This window comes from Tenrec ecaudatus, chromosome Y (assembly GCF_050624435.1).
Source record: "Tenrec ecaudatus isolate mTenEca1 chromosome Y, mTenEca1.hap1, whole genome shotgun sequence".
Classification (NCBI taxonomy): domain Eukaryota; kingdom Metazoa; phylum Chordata; class Mammalia; order Afrosoricida; family Tenrecidae; genus Tenrec; species Tenrec ecaudatus.
In genome coordinates, this window is record NC_134549.1 from 2,304,031 (window position 1) to 2,316,575 (window position 12,545).

Sequence of the window (12,545 nt, forward strand, 5' to 3'; positions counted from 1 at the left end):
TGGATGATCCCTTCATGACCAGTGGTGAGAGTGGCAATTTTGGTAAGAGTTGTATGAGGCTTCAATAAAAAGAAGAAACAAATAAAAGATTCCTCTACTTCCTAAATGTTTCCTCCGCAGCCCACTATCATGATCCCAATTCTACCTTACACATCTCCCTAGGCCAGAGGAAGTACTCTGCTACAGATAGGAAATGGGAACACAGGGAATCAAGGATGGATGATCCCTTCAGGACCAGTGGTGCGAGTGGAGATACCGGGAGGATGGAGGGAGCATGGGATGAAAAGGGGGAACCAATTACAGGGGGATGGACAACTGAAAACTGGGTGAAGGGAGACATCAGACAATGTAAGATATGACAAAATAATAATTTATAAATTATCATGAGTTCATGAGGTAGTGGGAAAGGAGGGGGAAATGAGGAACTGATACTAAGGGCTTGATAGGAGAGCAAGTGTTTTGAGAATGATGAGGGTTATCGACTGTACAAATGTGTTTTATACAATTGATGCATGTATGGATTGTGATAAGAGTTGTATGAGCCCCAAATAAAATTATTTTTTTAAATCAATAAAAATGCTTGGGTCAGGATTGTATCCTCTCCTCACACTTATGCAATGTGTATAACAAGCAAATAATCAAGGTAAGCTTGCTTATATGAAGAAGAATGTGCCATCAGGTTTGGAGCAAGGCTTGACAACCCGTGAAATGCAGATGATTCAACTTTGTTTGCTGCAAGTAAGGAGGACTTGAAGCATTTGCTGATGAAGATCAAGGATTGTAGCCTTCAGTGTGGATTTGAATTCAATGTAACAATGATGAAAATCCTCACAGTTGGGTCAAAATATAACTTTAGGATAAATGGAGAAAAGATTGAAGTTGTCAAGGATTTTTGTCTTCCTTGGATCTACAATCAATGCTCATCCCAAGATGTGCTGTCTTCAGTAAGTCACAGTATTTTAGTTGCATTTTATGCACGTGAAAGTTGAACACTGAAGAAAAAAGATCAAAGAAGAATTGATGTATTTGAGCTGTGGTGCTGGAGAAGAATATTCAGAGTAACATGGACTGCTAAAACGGCAAACTGATCTGTCTTGGAAGTGTAGGCATTGAGCTCCATGGAGGCAAGAATGGGAAGAGATATTCTTACATACTTTGGACATGTCATCAGAGATCAATCCTTGGAGTAGGACATTCACTCGTTCAAACATAGTGAAAATGAAGGAGAATGACAGCTATTGAGATGTATTGGTACAGTAGCTTCATTGATGAGCTCTGACATAGGAACATTTTTGAGAATTGCTCAGGACTGTGCTGTGTTTTTGGTTTTTTCCTGTTTTGCATAGGGGCCTTAGCCAAACTGATAGCACCTAACAAGAAAAATGATGCCCAAAAACTCAATGACAAATTACCGGGATACATATATAGGCATTACTATGTAGTTAAATAGACTCTTCAAATTCTAAACCTTTTTATGTTGTTATCCGTATTTTTAGAGCAAAAACATTTGAACCTGCAAAAATTGAGGGCATATATGAGAACGTACAAAAATATAAAAAGTAAAACTGGAAAAAGTTCCCCTGGGTGGATGGAGCTTCTGTAATATGCATTTTTTTCCCACTAGGCAAGCATCAAGCAACTCGCTCTGACTTAGAACATCAGTGGCCTAGCCTGGGGAGGTTCTCTCTGGTCACAGTAAATTTTTTCTTAAAATCAGTTTCACTTAAACCTAACTTTTGTGATGCCTGATTTAAGAGAACCCAGTGTGTGGCTGTGAAATTTTGTTTTCTGTTTGGGAAAAATGCCTCATAAACTATTGTGATGCTGAACACAGCTAACAAGCACAGCGCAACGGGAAAACTTAAGTGTATGAGTCATTTTCTTGTCCATCAACTTCCAGAGCAGATGAAAATGTTGACTCAGTGCATTTGGAGTTCATTCCACCAGGTCAGACTGTTAATCAAGGTTTCTAATGAAAGGTTCTGGAAAGACTGCATAACAGTGTGTGAGGAAAAGGCCTGAAGTGGCAAGTTGGGGAATAGTTTTGCCATCACGACAATGCACCTGTTCAGGCAGCCATCTCAGTGCATCAGTTTTTGGCCAAAAGCAGCATGCCTCTCTTGCCCCACTCACCCGACCTCACTCCATTTGACTTCATTTTGTGTCCAAGAATGCAGAGAATATGAAATGGAAGCAATTTGAGGACACAGATGAGGTGAAGGAAAAAACGAGGAAGGTGCTGTCAGCCATCCAACCAGCTGTGCATGACAACAGTTTCCAAATCAGGGTCAGCAGACCAGCCTGGAACTATTTATAGGTTTGTTCATTTTCCTTTCTCTATATGTCTTATATAAGATAAGCAGAACAAACAATCCCCAGGATAAAACAATGGGACTAGCAATTCCAGGAGTACATGGGAGAGGAGGGGGTGGGAACAGGAAGCCAAGAAGCTCAGGGATAAGGGAACAACAAGATGATGATGATGATGAAGAGGTCTGGTGGGCATTGGTCAAGTGCAATGTATCCAAGAGGAATTACTGAGAGTCGAGTGGAAGGTGATCACCATAGTGGGACAGAGAAAGGTAAAATGAAATAAAGGAAGGTAGAAAACAAAAGCTATTCAGAGGTATAGGTATAGATATGTATATATGTAAATATATTAATTTATAATGAAAGGAATAGAGGCCAATGTACATATATGTACATGTTAAGTGTTTAGAGAGCAGGTCGGCTTTGGACCTCTCCTCAAGGTCTCCCTAAACACGAGGAGATTTTGCCTAATAACCTGGCACTCTTTGATACTCACCTTCCTGACATGATAGCTGAAGACAAAATGCGCATAAGCAAATGTGGTGAAGAAGTGGATGATGCCAGGTTATCAAAAGATATAGCACATGGGGTCTTAAAGGCTGGAAGTTAAAAGAGCAGCCATCTGGCAGGGAAGCAAGTAAGTCCACATTTAGAAGCACGGCAGCTGTGTGATCATGAGGTGTTGACAGAATCAGGTATCAAATATCAAAAGTTCCCCCCAAAAACAATTATATCGATGTGAAAGAGAGGGGCTTGGAGTGGAGACCCAAAGTCCATCTGTGGACAACTGAGCACTCCCCCACAGAAGGGTTACAAGGAATGAACAATTCAACGAGGCTGTAGTATAGCACCAAAGAAACATACAACATTCCTCTAGGTCCTGAATGGTTCCTTTCCCACCGACTAGCATGACTCAGCTCTACATTACAAATCCTGCTAGACCAGAGTATACACATCAGCACAGATAAGAGCTCTCAACACATGGAATTCAGGACAGGTAAAACCCTTTGGAACAGTAGTTGGAAAAATATCATGGGACTTGGGGGATGGTGGGGGTAAGGAGCTGAGGGTAGGCAGAGAGGTGCGAGAGGGAGGGGGTTAAAGAAGAGCTGATACAAAGGCTCAGGTAAAAAAGAAATTGTTTTGGGATTGTTGATGGCAACATATATACATGTGTGTTTAATACAACTGAATGATGGATTGTCATACGATGTTTTTCCCGGGAGGGTGCAGGAGGTGGGGTAGAAAGAGGAAACCAAATACAAGGATACACATATAACCTGCTCCTTGGGGGATGGACAACAGAAAAGTGGGTAAAGAGAAACATCGGACAGTTTAAGATATAACAAAATAATAATAATTTATACATTATGAAGGGTTCATGAGGAAGGGGAACAGGGAGGTGGGAGATGAGCAGCTGATACCAAGGGCTCAGGTAGAAAGCAAATGTTTGAGAATGATGAGGGCAACAAATGTACAAATGTGCTTGGCTCAATGGATGTATATATGGATTGTGATAACAGCTTTAAGAGCCCCCAATAAAATGATTATTTTTAAAAGAAATATGTTTCTAAGAATGGAATTGCAGATTTGACAAATGTATTAAATGTAATGGAGATTAACTGAAGGTGATCAGGTTGTTTTGTAAAAAAAATTAATACATAACTTTGAAAAAAATTCCATGACATTTTGTTTTGCTTGGCAGGGGTATCCCCTCGTATAAAGTAGCCAAAACTCTAAAACAAAACAAGAAAATATTTCCTCATTTTCAATCATAGCAACTCTGGAAGACAAAATAAATTGTCCTTGTTAGTTCCAGAGAACATAGACTTTACAGAAGTAGGAAGTCTCACCTTTCTATAACAGGGTGGTTGGGTGGTTTCAAACGGATGATCTTAAGATTATCAGCCAAATGTATAATCCCTATACCCGAAACGCTCCTCTCATAGAAACCAAATACATGGTAAATGTTAAAAGATTTTATTAAAACTAGTCTGCTTTCTCTGAGCCATAGTCTTAAACAATGACTTTCTTACCTCTAAGGGCAATTGAATCTCCTTAGGGATGTAGGTTGGCCAAAAGCTGGTAGTCAGAATGTTTACAGTTAACTCGATGTTTCCTTGTATATTCTGGGTTTGCATATACTACAAAAGGGCAAGCATACATTAAAAATGAAACAATAAACATGGTTAAAATGTCTAACAGTGACAACTTTATAGATTTTAAATGTTTTAAATTTCAACCATGAATAGAAAATTACTGCATATACATCTTTCCTTACAAAGTAAAATATACATTTTTATTCTGAATAAAATTAACAAATTACATCATGTATGAGCAGGTTCAAGTAACTGAATTCTATTTCCTATAGCAATTTTTAAAATCCAATCTTGTATCAAGAAAGCTCTCAAAGCAAATTATGGGGCTACTATGCCAAATTGAACTTGTGTGTATGTGTAAAACAAAATTGAAATAGATGCTCAAAACTATTTTATAGTTTATATTCATATGCCTAGTACTGTTATTATTTTCCCAGAATTTCCAATTATGTTTTAGCTTAAAGGTCCACAAAACAATAGTGGGATTCATTTTTTTATTTCTTCTAGAAAAGCAACATCACACACATAAGTGTATTTCAATTTAAAAACAATAAATGTTCTTTATATTTTAGCTCAGGCTTACCTGTTTAAACTGAATCATGATATCCTTGGAAAGTTCCATGTCTTTAAGCATTCCTTGAAGTTTATTTGTGAAAGAAATGCCACACTCTGGAAAACATTTTAAATAAGCACTAATTTGTAAGCATCAATGAGAATAGGATGAGAGGTAAATCTAAGGGTCTGTCTAAAATAAAATTTTGGATGTGGAAAATTCTGGGAGATATTACAATGTCACATGTAAATCAATTCTTAAATCAGAAAACTTGCTGATATACTTGAGTATAAGCTGACCCAAGTATCAGTCGAGGCACCTAATTTCACCACAGAAAATACTGTATGAAACTGTGCTGAAAACTCAGCTTCTGCATGAGTATATACAGTACAACTGACCTACAAAAGCAAAATCCTTCATAAATCTGAAAAACGACTCCAACAAATTAAATAATCTAAATGGAATGGACATATTCCTGAAACATACAGCTATGTATAGAAACTCAAGTAAAAATTAAAATATCAGCACATACATAAAAGTAAGTAAGAGTATTAAAACCTAATGAATAGAATATTTCTAACTAAAAGTTGCAACGAGTAAGTATAGTGGGGGATATCTACCAAAAATTCAAAGAGATGTGAATATCAATTCTTTTCAAATACTTTCTGGGATATATCACATTTCCTTATTCCTAAATTTCTTATGTAAGATAAGAATTATGGTGATATCAAAGCAGGACATACGTACACACACACACACACACACAACACACTCTAAAACTGCAGACCAATATCACAAATGAACATAGATATAAAGTACTCAACAAAATGTTAGCAGAATGTATCCAAAGCTGATTATCTTCAATGACTAATCAAAGAAATTTGGCAAATCTAAATATATTTAAATGAGGAAAAATACATTAATCCAGGAATTAAATTTTATAACATCATAAATAGCAAACTCATTACAGAAACATCAGATAAGAAAAAGGAACTGGATTTCTCTCTCACCAATGCTCTTAAACATGATCATGGAAATAATTATCCACTTTCCCAGAGTAATAAGGTTAACCAGAAAAGTGAATGTAAAATTATAAACATAGCATGAGCAAATATATTGAAAATGCCAAAGTATTGAAAACCACTTAACTAATTATACGAATCCTTTAGAGTTGCAGCACACGAGATCAACACTGAAAAATATCACTTGAGTTTCTTATTTTATTGTCATGAATAATATATAATCACAGTGTTTATTATTATATACAGATACGATTGCAATGTATTTGTATGTAGTAGTATTGCAATGAGTAATCCAACAATTCATTGCTGACGAGAGGATTCTGATTCACAGAGTTCCATGCATTCTGTAGGTCAAAACTCTACAGAATTTCCTTGATATAATTTTTTAAAGTTTTATTATAAATTCAATAAAGATTTACATATCATCAGCTTATTCAACACCTTGCACATTTTGTGTTAGCTCGCTGACTGCAATCCCCTCAACATAATATCACTTACCCTATATCCTACCTTTGTTTCCTGCTTTCATCTCTCTTTCATCCATACTTTGTTTGTAGCTATCCACTGACCACAGAGTTATGTTTAAGAATTTTTTTGTTTAAGAATTTTTTTGTAATAACCCTGCCATATATAAACTGGAATTATAGTAACAATTCTTTTTTACTTATCCCTGTAATATCTGACTCTCAATACAGAAGGGTTTAAAGGTAACACTATTCAAAGCAATACAAATAACAACACAACATACATCAAAATTAAACCTCCTACGCAAAACTGGAATAATCATTTTTCTTTATATATATGAAATTTTAAAAGGTCAACCCACACTCGACAGAAAAGGAGCACAATACATCCATTAAAATAAAGATATCTAAGACGGAATAGTCATAAATATATATTTACTGTGGTTGCAAATTGATAAATATGGCTGAACACAGACGGGGGGGAAAAGCTATGCTAACTTCTCAGTCATAGCCAAGCACTAGGAGGCTATCTGTAATTGGGCCTGGGGGCTGAGGATAGCATTCTCAGGGACAGCAGTGTCAATCTGTATAACTCAGTTCACAAAGGCAAAGTTCTGTATCCTACTTTTCTGTGTAGTAAATGGGGTCTAAAATGCTTTAAAGTGACCATCTCAAATGCAACTATTGATCTGTTCCTTTCTGGCTCAATAAGCATTAAGAAAATTAATGAAGAAACAACCTAAAGGACCAATGGAACATGAAAACCTGTCTTCACCACCCTGAAACAAAAAGTACTAAATGGTAATTACAAGAGAGTGCTTCTTACTACTCTAAAAAATGATGACAGTCGAGTAAGAAAAAAAGTTGGGGAAGAAAATTCAGAGTTACAACAAAGCCCAGACTTACTAGGCCTGGCATAAATTTTTTTTAAAAAAGAAAAGAAGCACCACTTCATTATTATTAGAAACTACTACATGAAAAGAAGAGAATAATGCTTTTGGTGATGATGCAAATAGAAAAACAAACCAAAAGCCCATTAGCAGATAAATGATTAAAAAATGCATACAATACTTTCAGCTATGAGCATAAAGTTAATTACAACACAACTGAACACTGAAAGCATTATGCTAAGCCAAAGAACTTAAACACTAAATGACAAATACAGTGTAATTCCACATACCTAAATAGGGAAATACATCAGATGAAAGTTTTTATGAAGTTCCTACTACAGAGTAATGTCCTTTACTATTATGCTCACAAAAACTCTTTATCAAAAGGGTAAAGGCACATCATAGATCTATCTCTACAAAAATCCTTGAATATTTGTTGAGAAAATTTTAAAGGAAACAAGTAGGATTCCTGTTCATCAATTAATAATAAAAAAACAACAACACCACAAAGCCAGTGCCATTTAACATAAATTCCCAAGTATACTAAACCTACATAGGGTTTCTATGGCTGTAAATCTTTATAGGAGCAGATAGTTGTAAATGCCTTCCTCCGAGTCCCTAGAGAATATGAATCACCAACCTTGCAATTAGCAATCAAAACTTGACCAACACACAATGCGAGGCCCTTTACTCATGAATAGATGACATACTTTAGATACATACACACATGTGTTTATTTACTTATCACAAACACACACAATCATATATACAGACATATGATGAGATTATAACATATTCTCATCAGGCATCTATTAGTAATATTCCTGTCCTTATAATAGAAAGTATACTTGGAAAACATTTACACAGCTATTTGTTTCCTGTTTGTAAGGGGAAACAATATATTTTGTTTCTCACAAGTGTAGTGGGAATATTTTCATTCTTGTTTTTACAAATAGTACTCTGAAAACCATAAAAGCCTTGTTAATTTCACTTACTGACAAGGAAGTTAAATATATTATCTCTGATTCACACATTTATTAGGAGGCCCAGAAGACAGAGGGACATAGTAAAGAGACTTAATGGCTAAGATGGACTAGGGCTTGTTTCCATTGTTAGATTTTTGCGGGGTGGATTTTGGTAACATATTAGCTGAATAATAGAGTAAGTCTGATTGACAACTAAATAGTACACACCCAACTGGTTGAAATCGTTATGTTTTGTATTACGTTTTGCCATTGCTTACTAACAAAAGCAGGCCCTCTGGTCTCTAAAAGATGTATATGTCTGATGAAATCACATTAATTTTTCTTAACCAGCACCAAGTAAGGAAGAACAGACTGGCTACCTGCTTTTTAAAAAAACTGACCACAAAAAACTTTCTGATTTGCAGTTGAACATTGCCTGGCATACTTCCAGAAGATGAGCACATGCTTGCAAAACACTCAAAAACAGAGACTATATTTCATGGTAAAGACAAAAAACCTGGTCACTGCAAATGTCTTTTTCAATAAAATTAAATACAAATTATTGCTGTAAGAGCCATCACATAGAATGAACAAAAATAAAACATTAAATCTGTGGAAAGAGATGATAAGCTCAAAGTAATCAGTTACAAGACAAACAGCCAACCATAGAACAGATCATCAATGTCTCCTCTGCAGTTTCAAGTCTACCTGAAGAAATTTAACCAAATCCCAAGCACACTTTTAAGCATATCTCACTTGAATTTAGAAACCCTCTCAAGAAAATATTTGATGCAATAAATACTAACAAATGAAAACAAGTTCTGTGATGACATCAAAGATACTACACCTAAGGAAAGCAAAGCATCCCTAAGAAGACAAGAAAGGAATGACTAAATAGATGTCAGAAGAGTTTTTGAAACTTAATCCTGAATGTACAGCAACTAAGGACAATGAAATGCTGTGCTGGTGAGTACAGCACGGAGAAAAGGCAGGATTACCCTGGAGAAAAAATTTGAAACTGCTCCTATGGACCCCAAGAGGAGAATCCTCCCTTTATTATCTGTCTCATCAAGCAATTTTAATTGAATGCATTTCAGCCTTTAGTGGTACAGGGCTCTTACTAAAAGACATATTGATTTTGCATTTTGAGATGTATAGCAGCATAAGACAGGCCACATGAGAGGGATTTGAATCAGAAGTCCCGTAACTGAATCTGACTTTACCTTAAACACATCTGCCACACCTGTTGCATATTAAAGAACTACTATATTCCTTTGAACTTCAAGCTATTTATACCATAATGAGAAAAGTCATTTTTTGCTTTGAGGTTAATAAGGGGCAAATTAAGATGACCATTATTGGCCACTGTAATATTTTCTTAGCCTTTTAAATCTTGTCTCAGTTCTGCAGACAAGTTTTGCTACAGTGAATGAGTATTAATGAACTTTGTGCACTATAATATAGCCCTCACTGTTTTCTTAAACAAGATCAGTGGCTTAAATTCTTTGACATTTCTAAGTAAACATACCAAATATTTTAGTCTAAGAAATGTTCCCATAGTTAGTCTCATTATAACAACTGTATTTTAAATCATAACTATAATACCATTTTATTTAAACAATACTATTATCAGAACTACCTGAGGCCCCATGGAAGTTACTTATCCTTCTCTCAAACTGCTAACAATGCTGCCAGTATGCTGGAAATGTATTATGTGTAAATTTGAGGAATATGAACGGATACTGAGCTCACACAGCATAAAAGCACTCAGTTCTGATGATGTGGCCCTGCTCAATACTTATAAATATGAAGGGATCACTGGCAATATATGAGTGTTAGAGAACAGTGTGATGAAGAAATCATACAGTGGCTGACTAGCAATTATTATTTCTGGGGTCTTAAAAGCTTGTCTTAAAACAAGAATCCATCTAAATGAGGTATCAGCTAAGTCCATACCGAAGAAGCACATCCACCTCAAAAATGTCATTTCAAGATATATTCTGAACCACTTTAAGAGGATAGTGACTTATCCACATACAAGAAAATTCAGTCCATGCAACTATTTTTCAAGTTTATGCATGAACCACTAAAACTAGTAATGAGGAAAGTGAAGAATTTTGTGAATTTCTGAAAATTTTCAAACGTGCAAAGAGGAAACAATGGTTAGTAAAGAGAGTCCTGGAGATCATATGATAAAATGTTTCTTTAAGACCCTTGATGATTTCATCCCAATTTTCAGCATCCTAAACAGTCACTCTGCAAGTGAGCATCTCTAGAGGGATTATACACAAATTGAATACATCTAGGGGAAGAGAGAGTGGGGAAACACTTTATTATTAAATAAAATGAGGTCCACAGCTCAATGTGGAACAAACCACCTGTAGTTCAGAGTGCCATCATGGTTATGTGTTGGGTTGCTAACTGCGAGATCATGGTCTGAAACCACCAACTGCTCCTCGGGAGAATGATCAGACTCTGTAGTCCCCAAAAGAGTTGCCATTTGGTAAGGCCTGTCTGAAAGATCTTCAGCAAAGCCGTCACCATCACCATGTTCTCTCAGACAGGAATTGTCGGGGCCTTGGCATGGGATCTGCAGCCATAATGGAATCCAGTTTGAAATATGGCAACTCTGAAAGATATTACCAGACAACTAAAGCCCATCGAAAGCATCCAGAAAATAAACAAGTTTATGAAAATGGCTAACTCCTGGGAGTTTACGTTTGCAATAACAAAGTCCTTGGTAATGCTGGTGATCCAAAGACCAAGCAGGGGTAGCAAGTCAAAATTAGCACTACCTTGTAGAAATACAATTTGAGTCCAATATACAATTGCAATTTTGTAGGTGCTGTTGTGAAGATGACCAAGCTGTAAATATAAGCAGGTGATTAAAATAGATTTAATTTAAATCTGCATGTTGAATAATTATTGTCTTACATAAAGTAGGAATATGAATAATTTACATTTACACAGAAGTACTCAGTAATATGTCATTAGAAAATATATATCTAATTAAGAGATAATATTGTATGAAATATTCAGTATGTCATTAGAAATATACATATATTGAAATAAGGGCTGGTATTGTATGAAACAAAAATAGACATATCTGAAAAAGAAATTGTTACATTACAATAGCTGGTGAATTCACTATTGTCTTTTGCAGACAAAATCTCTAAGCAGAAAGCCAATTAAAATAAAACTGATTGATTAATATTAATTAATTCATATATCAGTATCTATAATAAACAGAAAATTAGAATAAAATCCATGAGAAAAAAATATGAAAGATCTGAGTAGCAATAATTCAAGAAGAGATAAAGAGAAAAAGACAAAGAAACCAACATGTGTGTGGGCCTTTAAGACAACCAACTTGAATAGAAATAAAGTGTAGTTATTGGCGGTTATCAGGGAGGGGGGAAATGGGTGAGTTATTGCAATAGAGCACTGCATTTTGTATTACAGTGATAGAGAAAGTGCATGGATTAAAGGGTTAACAGTTGTTTAATGCAAATGCTATCAGTAAATGATTTGACAAAAAAGGTGTGATAGATTTACAAGTACAAAAATACACAAAAGAACGGTAACACCCGCCTCCTCTTACAGCAAATCACTGTCATGGTAATCTACACGTAGAAAGCATTCAATGAGCATATATTCTGCTGTGTATATGCAATAAAAATAATATAAATTGAATTATTTTAAAAATAAAAAACTTTCAATTCCTAAAGAAAGCATAAAAGAAGACTCAAATTACATAAAGCAGAAATAAAAACTGGGAGTGGGGGAAGGTGAAGAGAAAGAGAAATGGCTGGAATGTTGTAACCACAAAAGAAGTCCCTCTGCAAATTACAGGGAGGTCCCAAACAGAAGTGAATATATGCTTCCTAAATTTAATGCTGAACATGAAAGTGAAGTGCACCAACTTTATTTTTTCCTCCTTTTTCTTGTTGAAATGGGACATCAGCAGCATAGGCTGAAACTCTGTGATACCTACCATCATCAAAGGCATCTATCTCCCTGTACCTGAGACAGATCCCGCCTAAATGCTATCCAAAACAATCACCTCAAAATCCTCACTTTGCTGGGCCCAGGATCTTTGCCTGGAGGACGACCTGTGGGCATCCTGACAGTTCAAGAATCAATTTTTGCCTTTTTCTTAAATTCTCAGTTTCCTAGCCACAGCTTTCCTTTTGCCCACCTCCTTGCCAAAGAAAGGAAGTTCCACCCAAATCACTTACTTAT

The 12,545-nt window shown here is 35.8% G+C and overlaps 1 protein-coding gene across 1 annotated transcript in view; it reads right to left on the bottom strand.

The window, feature by feature from the left end:
- The window catches only part of LOC142435629 (cullin-4B-like), a 170,884-nt gene that overhangs the window by 44,869 nt on the left and 113,470 nt on the right, over positions 1-12,545 (bottom strand). The window contains exons 16-17 of the mRNA XM_075539849.1: positions 4,993-5,078; positions 4,347-4,454 (exon numbers count right to left, since the gene is read on the bottom strand). Of these exons, the coding sequence (XP_075395964.1) occupies positions 4,347-4,454; positions 4,993-5,078 (194 nt within the window). The remainder of the gene's footprint in view (positions 1-4,346; positions 4,455-4,992; positions 5,079-12,545) is intronic.